At 47.8% G+C, this 11,738-nt stretch overlaps 1 protein-coding gene across 12 annotated transcripts in view; it reads right to left on the reverse strand.

The window, feature by feature from the left end:
• Positions 1-11,738, reverse strand: part of MGAT5 (alpha-1,6-mannosylglycoprotein 6-beta-N-acetylglucosaminyltransferase) — a 372,873-nt gene that overhangs the window by 46,595 nt on the left and 314,540 nt on the right. For all 12 annotated transcript variants that reach the window (XR_003794033.1, XR_003794037.1, XR_003794036.1 and 9 more), the window contains 2 exons: positions 9,533-9,682; positions 60-206 (listed from right to left, as the gene is read on the reverse strand). Coding sequence is in view for 2 of the 12 variants with exons in the window: in XM_029226053.1 (XP_029081886.1) it covers positions 60-206; positions 9,533-9,682 (297 nt within the window). In the remaining 10 variants the exon portion in view is untranslated. The remainder of the gene's footprint in view (positions 1-59; positions 207-9,532; positions 9,683-11,738) is intronic.

Consider the following 11,738-nt stretch of genomic DNA (forward strand, 5'->3'; position numbering starts at 1 on the left):
CTCAATAAATAGCTACCATTCCTATGAGTGAAAGTAGAATGAGTTTTATAGATGCTTACCTCTCTCAGAGTTGGCTTGCCAATGAAAAAGTCTGTGTTTTTGCTGCTTTTGGGTGGGCTGAACTTGGGATTCAGAAAAGCACATCCATTTGCGATGGCCTCCAAGGGAGCCGGGCCTTCATAAGGGAACCCGAGTCCAACAAACAGCTGTAAGACAGAGAAGCACACCACATGTAAACACATCAATCAGACTGGCGTCCCTGGCTCATGGGGGTCTCTTCTGGGCTCCATTCCTGTGCTGATGCCTCTGAGACCCTGGAAAGTTCCCAGGCCCTGGTTGGGGGTGGATAAATGAGAAGCCAGCTTACACTAGGACCTGAAAAACATGACCAGGGACCTTTAAGGGCCCAGGAAGCTGCTCAGGTCATTATGAATTTCCCTCCTTTGTAAAAAAGTAAAGCAGTAAGTGTCAGGGTGGGCAGCTGAGGGGGCAGGGGGGTGGAGGTACTCACAGAATAAAAACAACAAAACCCAAGACCCAACAATAATCTTTCTGTACCTTACCAGGAGACATGACTGCAAAAACACTTGCTTAACTAAACAGAAGGTTTCTTCATTGAACCAAAGGAACAACAGGCCCTTTCAGTGATGCTGGGCAGAGGGACAGAAAGGTCGTTTGGCGGTTTGATTACAGTTCACATGGAGCTGCATTAAAATGATGGTAGGTCAGCAAACATGGGTTTTCATAATGGGGTTTTCGCTGGGGGACACCAGCATCTTGGGTTTTATTTTCCCCTCAATGTGGGGAGAGGGTGTAGAGCTGTAACTGGGCAAGGCTTTCCCACCTCAGCAAGTAAACCACGAGTTGTCCCCACGGCAGACAAGAGATGGCAGCAAAAACACATCTCAGAGTCCTCGCAGGGACCACGGCTGAGAGCCGCTGTGACAAAGGGGACTCCCTGCAGTTCAGTGGCACTGACTCCTGGGTCCAGAAATGAAACATCATCTCATAGAAAGGCATCCTTGCGTACCCTCCCCTCAGGGTATTTCACACCACTGGACGGCTGTGGGTCCTGATGGGCTTGGTCCAAGTCTAGGCTTGGTGACGTGTGAGATCTCCCTCCCCACATGAAGGAGCCTATGCTGAAATCTCTCCAGTCTCCCAGGAACATCAAGTGGCAAAGGATAACTGGGTCCCCAGGGTGTCCTTTCCTTCTGCCATCATGTTGGGGAACATCCACACGGCCATGCCCCAAGGGTGAAGGATGCTGCTGAATTGGATACGGCTAGATGCTTGAGTCTCCTTTCCCGGGCCCTCTCCCCAGTAATCCTGCCTCTGCAGCTGCTTTAATTGAATGATGATTTGGAATACTTCTGCCTAGACAGCCCTGAGTCTAACCCTGGCAGCACTGGAAGATGCAACCCGTATGTGCTGGGCACTCAATTCCAGGGCTGAACATGCAGCGTGGCCCATGTTAGACATATTGGAGAGTCATGAAGCCCCCGCAGGGAATTTTCTGGGGCAAGAAACTAAAATCTCAGGTTTTCTGGAGAGATGCCCTATCCTATAACTGTACATTCTTCTGCACAGAGCAGGGTACTTAACCTTTTTATTGTTTGGGAAGAATAACCTTTCATATCCTGTAAACCTTGAGATGACCCTCAGGGGCGTCCACAGAGGAAGGAACTGTGGAAGAAAAGCTTTGAGAAGCCAGCCGAGCTCTCACTGCTGGCTGGGTCATTTCTCCTGGAGCAGAAGAACTGGAGACACAGGGGTGAGGGAAAATGTGGTAGCAGAAGAGCTTGGAAGCCGTCTTCCATGAGGGCATGAAGAAATAGTCCCAAGACATCCTAGCTTTGTTAAAATACAAAGAACCCAGGGTTACTATCCTTGAGGCTTTTGATCTCTGTGATCTGCCACCCCCAGCAGATTTGGGGGAGGAGGTGTCGGCTCTCCAGGGAAAAGAGGACCTCTGTCAGGCCGTGGCTGGGTTCAGGAAAGCACAGGACTTCCAGATCCTGGAAGATGCAGACAGGGGTCTCCGTGGGTTTAACCAGGGGCCCACAGTGTTTTCTGACCTCTGAAAACCAGGGCCTGCCATGAAGTGTTGATACCTTCATCAACACTAAATTACAAAGAATAACTTTGGAGGAAATGTAGGAAGCACAATGGTTGTCTATTTAAATAGAAATTCCTGGGAAAAAAATTTAATTAGCTCTTTCAGGCCCACCAATCTGAACCCATTAATTAAAAGGATTTGAGGCTGTTGCTTAATGGACTTGAACGTGACCTAGGTTTAATTATATGTGAATAACGACTTGCACCACCTCTTCTGCCCTTCTGGCATCCGAATATCTCAGTACACATAAACACTTCTGGCTAACTCTCCGAAGCCTCACCATTTCAGAATGAAGCTAAAGCAAATACCACACAATTTCTTGGCAATGAGTCTTCTCGTCACACTCATTAGGATCGCAGGAAATGCATTACTTGGAAACACCAAAATAACAGTCCTTTGTCACTTCTGTCAATAAGCAACCTTCCTTCTTGCTTCCTGTGTACCCACTACCTGTGACATCATAATGGAGCAGATGTATTAAGGTCGAATAGCACATTTGAGGTTTGAATGACAGCAGGATAGGCAGAGAGTTCATCACCACCAAAGGGTATTCCATGAACTTTTCAGTGCTTACGGCCTTGCCACACACTGGTACCTTAACCACACTAAATTCCTTTACCCCTAATTCCCCACTCCCCCCATCATTCTGCTCGCTTACAGATTTCCTCAGCACGGGGGCAAGAGAGACACTGCAAGAATTCATTCAAGTGCAGAGGCTTAACTCCTCAGGAGGACACAGCATATTTTATTGATACTTCATCTGGCTTGCAGAAGCCTAGAATGTAATGAGGATCTTCCAGACGACGGGACACCTCCATGGCTGCAGCTCTGACTCCATCAACGAGCATTTCTAAATAGAGCTTTAAATTACATGCTCTAAAATTTAACTTTTGAACTAACACTAAGGAAGAGAGAACAGATGAAGCTCGAGGACTGGGAAGTCCCTACATGTCGACAAAGAGTTTATTAGTTAAACCACTCAGATTTTCACTCTGTGAAAGGAGAAGCGAAATTGTTTTAAACCCCTAAGTGGAGTAGTTCACAAAGAATCCTTTAGAGGTGGATAAAGGTAGTTCTGAGATCAGGACAATGTGGTGATTAAGAGCACAAGCTCTGGAGTCAGGCTGACCAGGTTTCCAACCCTGACTGCATCATCTCCTAGCTCTGTAACTGTGGGAAATTGTTATATGCTTCTCTCTATGGAGTATCTGAGGTCCACTGATAATGCATTCTCTCTAGCTATGGGCCTTAGTCAAGGTAACACAAGCTCTCTAAACCTGTCTTTTCATGTGTAAAGTGGTGAAAGTAATCGTGCTTTATTTCATGGGGCTGCTCTGAGGATTCAAGGAGATATTTCATGGAAAGGATGTATTCCAAGGTTTGGCACTTAGTAAATGTTCACTAAACGCTAGTCCAAGTTCAAACCCAGGTTCAACTTTACATGCAGCACATACACGACCTTTTGTTGTCTAGCTGGAGTTTGCTGTGCAGGAGTTGTGGTTGTGGGGTTTTACAAGAGGTTCAGCACCTGCTTACGTGTATTTATGAGTTCTCTGTGTTTCATAAAATACCTGGATTAAAAAACAGGGAGAGGCATCCATCAGAAGACAGAGAGGACACAGTTTACAGTGACTGCCTCAAGCAAAGGCCAGTCCCATGAGCCACATGCTATGGCTAAGCCTTACTTGTTTATTCTTCACGTAATGATTGGGAATCATTACATTTTTGATAACAGGTATCCCTTTTATATCTTTAAAAAGAATCCTACAAGGCTGCGTATGGAGAAAACCTATTTTCCTGATAGGTGATGCTTTTGTGTAGCCGGCAGGGTCCCCTCTCTGGACATCTGTCTTCCCTTTCGTACCCAACGCTGATGGAAGAGAAAACAGTGGCCAAAATCTCTCCCATATATGTTTGGCTACACCCTCTCCTGGGCTCCGTAAGCCCCTAACCTACCCTACCTGAAGACTGTCTCCTAAAGGTCTAGAAGGGCAAAGGAGACAAAGACAATGATACTTGCCAAGCACGTTTAAGCACCCCGGGTTAGTCAGTATCGGCCACTAAATCAAAGGTCATTTCCTGGAGACCAGCTCACTGGGTAGACTCCCAGGCTATGTCCACTATGTAAGTGGCCTTCCAGAAACAAAACAAAACATCCAACAACAACATCAAGATCACAAGTCCCTGCCCTTCGGTCATTTGGAAGCCCCAGCACAAAATCCAATGCATTGCAATTTGCATTGCGAAAGCATATTACCCTGGAGATGGAGAGGAAGAGAACATTCAGATACATGTACAGCTGTACATGCCGACCATCTTCAGCTGTGCCAGCATGTAATGTCTGCTACAAAGAGGCAGCTCAGGTGCACCTCCCCGCAGGAGCTGTCCCGGACCACCACTCTCACCCCAATAGCTCACCAGGCCTACCCCTCAGCTCTTGACGGTGTGGAGGCATCACAGGCCTGGCTCACCACCGCAGTTAAGATGTGCTCTAACGGTACCGAGGTCAGAGGACTTTAGTGATGAAGAGAGGATTCATGGAAAGGGCTTAACACAGGGAAGGGTTAGAGAGATGGTCGTTACTGTTGCAGTAAAACCCCACGGTTGTGCCCCATGATAATATGAATGGGTTGTGTGTATTTGGGTGTCAGGAGGTGCCTTTGTTCTTGAAACCTCATTCGGAGAGGTTAATACATCCTATGTCCATAAGTTCTACATTCTATATACATATGTGGGAGGGGAGGGGGGAGGATGGAGTGTGTGTGCATGTGTAAGTGTATGCTAATTAGTTTCCATCTAGTTGGAATGGGAATGGCTTTTGGGACCTGTCACCAGGATGAAACCTGCTTGACCGCCTGAGGTTGAATACTGGAGGACCTGAAGTAGACACGGAAGACGGGTTGCTCCAGCAGTAAGCTCACTCTTGGGCTCTCTCTCATAGGGCCTGAGGATGTGGGCAGCACCACGGAGAGGCAAGCACGGGATATCAGAAGGACAGTGTCCCTTGTTGGGGAGATCTTGGAGATCTAGGCACAAGATTCAGGAGAAAAGCAAGAAATCACTCCTAGGGGCACGGCCCCAAGATCCCAGATGGCCAATGGATTTCTTCTGGACTCCTTCCTTCATTCTTCATCCAGTTATCTGAAGGCCTCTGCAAGCCAGGCCCTGAGAAGGTACCTGTCAACAGAATAAGCAGAGCCCCTGGGTTCTCATGGAGCTGCACAAGGGTCTGGTCCACTGGTGGTGGCTGCCTTGGTCCCTGGGTTTTTGACAGAGCTTGTGCAACCACATCCAAGCTTGTGGGAAGAGCCACAGTCGATAGGGGAGGTCAGACCCGAGGACGGAATGGAACAGGGATAGTGGGACATACTGCCTATCTTCCAACCCTGCCCGGGCTTCTAGGCGAGTCCCACAGCTAAGCTGCTGAGCTGATGTGGGAGGGAAACAGGGCCGCCATGCCCCATCCAAGGGCTGGAGGGGGAAATGGCCAGGATTGTGGGCAGAAAAGGTGTGTGGCAACAGCAGGGGCGGCAGCTACTTCTTCCTCTGCTTCCCCACAGCCAGATTTGTTCTCGGCTCTCACTGTCAGAAAGGGAGGTACCCGTCTGGGCTCACTCCAAATGCTCCTCCAAGCCAGCGTGGGATGTGGAGGCCCCAATCTGTAAGGAAATTCCCCTGGTGAGACTGGGGGAGGTGGGCACAGGGAGGGGAAAATTAGGAAGGAGAAGAAAGAAATCACATTAAGAAAGATGGGGACTGAAGCCAAAAATAAAAACACGCCACCCCAGTTCAGTCCTTATTTGCTGGCTTAAATTGCTCTCCTGGAGTTTGCTGGCCCGAATGACTCATCTCTGGTCTTTTGATAAATAATGAATTCATCCACATTTATATGCCTATTAGAAGAGTCTTCTACGTTCAACAACTTCCCAGCTCCTGAGCCCCGACTTGAGGGTTACACTGAACCCCTCCCATCTCCATTAGGCTCTGTGGGCCCTTCATGAGGGCCCCTCCTCGCACGCAGGGACACGATTCTGCTGAGGAGACAGTTTTCTGGGCTCGGTGCAGAGATTCAAAGATGGCTTATAAAGAAAAACAATAAGTCAAAACCTGATTATGTATCAATCATTTCAATATGTCTCTAGACCTTGAGGGGCACCCGACTTGCTTCCCTCTCCCGTAATGAGTCTGAGGAACGTGCAAATCCCATTCATTCCACACACATTTGCTTGTCTGCATCCCCAGTTCTGCACTTCCAATGTGGATTGGAATAAATCACTTTTAAATTGCTCAGAGACACGGAGGAAGGAGTTAGAGGCAGAAAGGGTTATAAATGCAAAGCCTGACTAGTCTTTAGTGTCATTATTCCAAAGCCCAAGATTCATTCATTTCAATGCTGCCGCTGTGTTCTGGGTAGAAGGGGAGCCTCAGCAATACACTGCCTCATTTTCATCATATTTGCCGACCGTTTTAGCCATAATTCTACTCGGAGTCCTTTCATATATTCTAGTCCTCTGAACAGGAAATACAAAATGGGATCAGTGACATCCTCTGAAAGTACCAGTTTTTCAAGGATAAACAGATGACCCTTACACTCAAAAAAAAAAAAAATTCCAGCTGTAATCCTTGGGTAATCTCAGGCAATCTCCGACCTCATGGCCTGGGCCTTCCAGGCCTCTTCTCTGTTGCTCTCCACACATCAGGGACCTTAGCTTCGGCCTATCTCTCATTCTCTGACAGAGTAAGTGGACGGTCTGTACGTGTTCTTTTAAGATTTGTAAGGCTGAGTAAGACATTCACACAGCTGGGTTAATAGAAGCGTGTGGGACAGTGATGACAGAGAAGCAGCGTTGCCAACTGTAATTTTAAAGGAGCTTGAGATTTTCCCACAGTCTGATGTGGGGAAAAGTAAAATGAAGCAAAAATAGCATTACGGGTAAAGAGCCTGGACTTTCGGGCTTCCCTGGTGGCGCAGTGGTTGAGAGTCCGCCTGCCGATGCAGGGGACACGGGTTCGTGCCCCGGTCCAGGAAGATCCCACATGCCGCAGAGCGGCTGGGCCCGTGAGGCATGGCCGCTGAGCCTGCGCATCCGGAGCCTGTGCTCCGCAACGGGAGAGGCCACAACAGTGAGAGGCCCGCGTGTCGCCAAAAAAAAAAAGAAGAGCCTGGACTTTCTAATGATTCTAAAATGTCCTCCTAAGACAGAAGGTGAACGTAAAGCAAACAGTGCAAACCAGGGAGCACTGGTGATGGCCACCGTCATCAGACTGCAGATGACCTTGTAAGGAAATCAAATCTTAATGAAACAAACTTTCTCTCCTTTGGCCAAGGAGAGAAATTTATCATGTGAATTTATTCATGGCATCACACACATGACTTGGGAGGTAGAAATGATCAAATGCATTTACCTATGGAGAAACTGAGGCAGAAAGGAGATGCAGATTCTTTTGGCTGTGACTATCCACTGAATGTTCTTAAGTTTGTATGTTTATTCATGAGGCTGGTACGTCGTGGGCCTAGCAGAGCTTTCACTTGCAATAAAAAAATCACGAGTCAGGGTTACCTCCAGGGTGACCTCAGTGACAATGGACAAGCCCAACTCTCTAGTCTATTTCCTCCTGTTTAGAATAAAGTTAACAGTAATACCTGCCCTGCCTACCTCTGAAGGCTGTGGTGAGAAGTAAACACGACAGCATCTATGAATATGCTTTCCCACACTGAAGTATCACACACACTGATCAGAAATGCTACAATGCCACAGAAGCTCATCCGTTCGGCCTCTCCCCTCTACCTGGACAATGAAAATGCAGTCAGGACCAGAGCTGAACAATTCACTGTTGATAATGCAGGGCAGGGATCGTGCTTGTTTTCTTTGCCCCTGTATCCCTTGCATGATGCCTGGCACATAGGAGCTGCTCGAGACATATTTGTAAAATTCACACATAAGAGCTTATTAACAAACATGAATTTTCATGATATGTATTACAATCCTCTTTACTTATCTAAATAACTTACTGAAGTCCGATATATTTGTCTAATACCTGTGATGTTATCGTGTTCAATACCATAACCCTTTTAATGGATTGCAGTATTTTACCTAAAGAACGTGTAGCATTTAGAGGCAGGAATCAGGAATCTATGCGATAAACATGTGAAAAGGTGCTCTGCCTCACTCATAGAGAAAGGTAACAAGCACTGACTGATAGACTGTATAATATCTGAGGAGCCATTTTGGCTATAACCTTTAAAACTAAAAATGTATATATCCCAGGCTTCCCTGGTGGCACAGTGGTTGAGAGTCCGCCTGCCGATGCAGGGGACGCGGGTTCGTGCCCTGGTCCGGGAGGATTCCACATGCCGCGGAGCGGCTGGGCCCGTGAGCCATGGCTGCTGAGCCTGCGCGTCCGGAGCCTGTGCTCCGCAACGGGAGAGGCCACAACAGTGACAGGCCCGCATGCCGCAAAAAAAAAAAAAAAAAAAAAAGATATACACGTTTAATTTTTTTAAAAAAGAGCTTATTAATAAACATGAGGAATACATCAACGTGCCAGCCAACCCTTCAAGGCCCAACACTGATGTAGCCTCACCGGGTGCGTCCATGTCAGAATTATAGAAAGGACAGAGACCACTGAGTGGACGCCCCCAGGGTGTGAAAACACCACGCTCATCATGCTACTGAAATGACCGTCCATCAGTTGCCCCCACCCACACCACGTGGCCTGAATTCTACATCTGTGACATTCAGAGCCTCAGCCCCTTATCAAATTTTATCTTCCACTATTTCCCGACACACAGACTCGCTGGATTGGTCTCTTGACTCTCCTGGGTGTGTCATCTCCACCTCTACCACCTGACTCACTGCCATCTGTGCCAAATGCCAGGTGCATCCACACCCGCATCCTTCATCTCTCACAGCTCTCGCGATGCCTTCCTTGCTCCCTGAGCCCCCAGGGACTCTTCCCTTGTCTGAACTTCTCCAGTGTCCAGTACAAACGTTTTGAAACAACCAGGTGTGATGAAAAGCTAGTTGGGGGATGGGTTCCTTGAACAGGGGGGATTGGAGAGGTGCAGGAGTTAAGTGGCCCCGAGCTTGCTGGGAAAGCTGCTGCTCTCTGAGAACGTCTGATACCCTACTTTTCCTGTTTGCCGCCATGTCCCCAGCCCCTCACCTGATGCTTCTTGGCACAAAGCAGGTCCTCAGTAAATAAGTTTTAAATGGTAGCAACCTCCTTTCACAATTTGCTAACTTTTAAGCTACAGCTAGTCTAGAAAACCACTGCCCAGCAATGACCTGAAGATCAATGGTACCACTGAAAAGAAAGCACCGAAGATTCTGATCCCATTTGCAATGGCAAGAGAAACAAACCTCCGCACAACAATACTGATGTATTTTTACAAAACTACAAAAAACTTACCTTGGTTTCTCGGAGAAGAAACTGCAAGTCCCGTCCACTGAGGATCCCGTGGTTTTTCACGTAACTGGGAATGTTCTTTGTGCTGGAGCCGTAAACAGTCGCGTGCACTTCCATGTATGTGTGAATGATGTCCAAGTAGAGCTTCTTATTCTAAAGAGGGGACACAAGGAGAAGGTATTTCTCTTTTTGTTCTCATAAAAACCTGCCTCATAGCTGGAGGCCACAGAGACAGGAGCTCTTAACATGGAGATTGCATGAATTTGGCAACCCAATTCCTAAAACTTCTTTCAAAAGTAATCTGACTGGATTTTGAGGGTAAAAACAGTCACGTGGATACTGTACAATTCTGCAAGAAGAAACATATCCTATAGCGACATACTACTGAATACTAACGATGGCTCAAGACCAATTGTTTTGAAGTATTGTCCTAGCCTTGTAAATTACCGGGGACCCAACACTTTGCTTTTGGCTTGTCCTCCTTATGGGGAAGTAAGTTCGGGGAAGGAAAGCTCAGAGAAGGCAGTCAGCTGGATTGGAATATTTATCTGGAGACGCTAAACTGTCCCCGAGGAACGCAAACATCCCCAGCTCTTGCCAGTATTTCTAGTGATGATTAACTCATGTTGTCAGAACTGGATCCCACCTAATTCGGATCATGGGGGGGATGAGAGTTTCCCACAATATACACTGATTGACTCAGCAGATGCAGAGATGATGAGAATATCCAGGTAGACAAAAGTGGAAAAAACGTTAAACGGAAACTTTGATGAGCCCTGAAACATTCAAGAGTAGTTTTACTTTTCTTAGAAGCAAAACAAAACCTCTCCTCTGTGTTGGTAGGAACTGAATTTCGAGGCACATTTTCTAAATCAAAACCACCTGCAAGTAGGAAGCAAGCTCCTTTTCCCTTCCTCTTCATGTTTCCGTGTGACTAAGTCACACAAGCTGGATTTGTGGGTTGTCTTTTGGGGTTTTTTTTCCTGGACATTTGAAAGATTCAAGTGCTGTAATGTTTTCCAGTTGTATAAAAGTGGGACAGGGTTCTTCCCATTTGAAGCCTGTTTTCACACACTCCAGGAAAGTGTAATAATCGCCGGTTTTGTGACTTAAGACCGCAAGGGACACGGGGGTGTGGCATCAGCAGCCACAGAGCACACGATGGGCTCTGAAGAGAGGAGGGGCAGCAGCACCCCTGGGGTGCGGGGCCCTCGCTCTGACCTGGTAGGGCAGCTCCAGGCATCCTGAGCCCGGTTCAGGGTCTACCGTCTGCCTACATCTCGCAGGTGAGAATACTACAAAGCACTCAACTTTGGGGGATACATGTTTCAAACCCTGTAACCGAAGTCTTCACGACTGGAAAAACAGTACAGTCCACATTCTCCATTTTATGCACTGAAAGATTTTGTTTTGTTTGGAATCAATCAAGTCCACCCCTGCACCCTACTGTGTGAATAAAATGAACATTCCGAATTAAAGTCTAATTTCATGCCATGTTTGGCGTGGCTGGAAGATGCTAAATTCATTACCTCAGAGATGTATACCCTTCCATTCGTGCAGAGGTGACTAGGAACAGTTTATAAACCACGACTCCCATTCAGCTTGAGCCAAATTGAGGATCATCTTCCTGCTGTGAGTTACCTGGAGGGGGTCTATGTGCTAGAGGGACCTGATTACTCCTGAGCCCACAAACCCCCTTTCTCAGGGGCTCTACCTCCACCCCAGCCCCTGGTAGGTAGGCAAGGGTTTCTGTAACCCTGCCCACCCCCTGCCACTCCTGACTGGCCCAGGGTGTGTCTGACCTGAGGGGGACCCATCCCCAGGCTGGCCGGCAGCCTGGGACAGTGTGGCTGGGCTCAGGACAATGAGCTGTGCTGGTCAGACCCTCTCTCAGGAGCTCAGAGTCCTGCTCACAGAGAGATGACTGACAGACGGCTGGGGTTGTGGAGCAAAAAGGTCAGGCGGTGCTGGAGTCCGCGCAGTTATGGACCAGATGCAAGTTCTGGGGAAGTCAGATGACAGTCTTGGGGGTGAGGGTGAGAAGAGAACCAGGTAAGAGCTGAAAGGAGGAGAGGGAGACAAAGATGCATAATGGGTAATAAGAGGGACCTGGAGTAACTGCGACCTAGACATTCCCTCTGTGAGTGTGACAGAAAGAGAACAGGGGTGGGGAGGGAGGAGGGGAAAAGGAGGGGGGAGGGAGAGGGGG

This window comes from Monodon monoceros, unplaced genomic scaffold (genome assembly GCF_005190385.1).
Source record: "Monodon monoceros isolate NGI ecotype Baffin Bay Population unplaced genomic scaffold, NGI_Narwhal_1 Super_Scaffold_16, whole genome shotgun sequence".
Lineage (NCBI taxonomy): Eukaryota > Metazoa > Chordata > Mammalia > Artiodactyla > Monodontidae > Monodon > Monodon monoceros.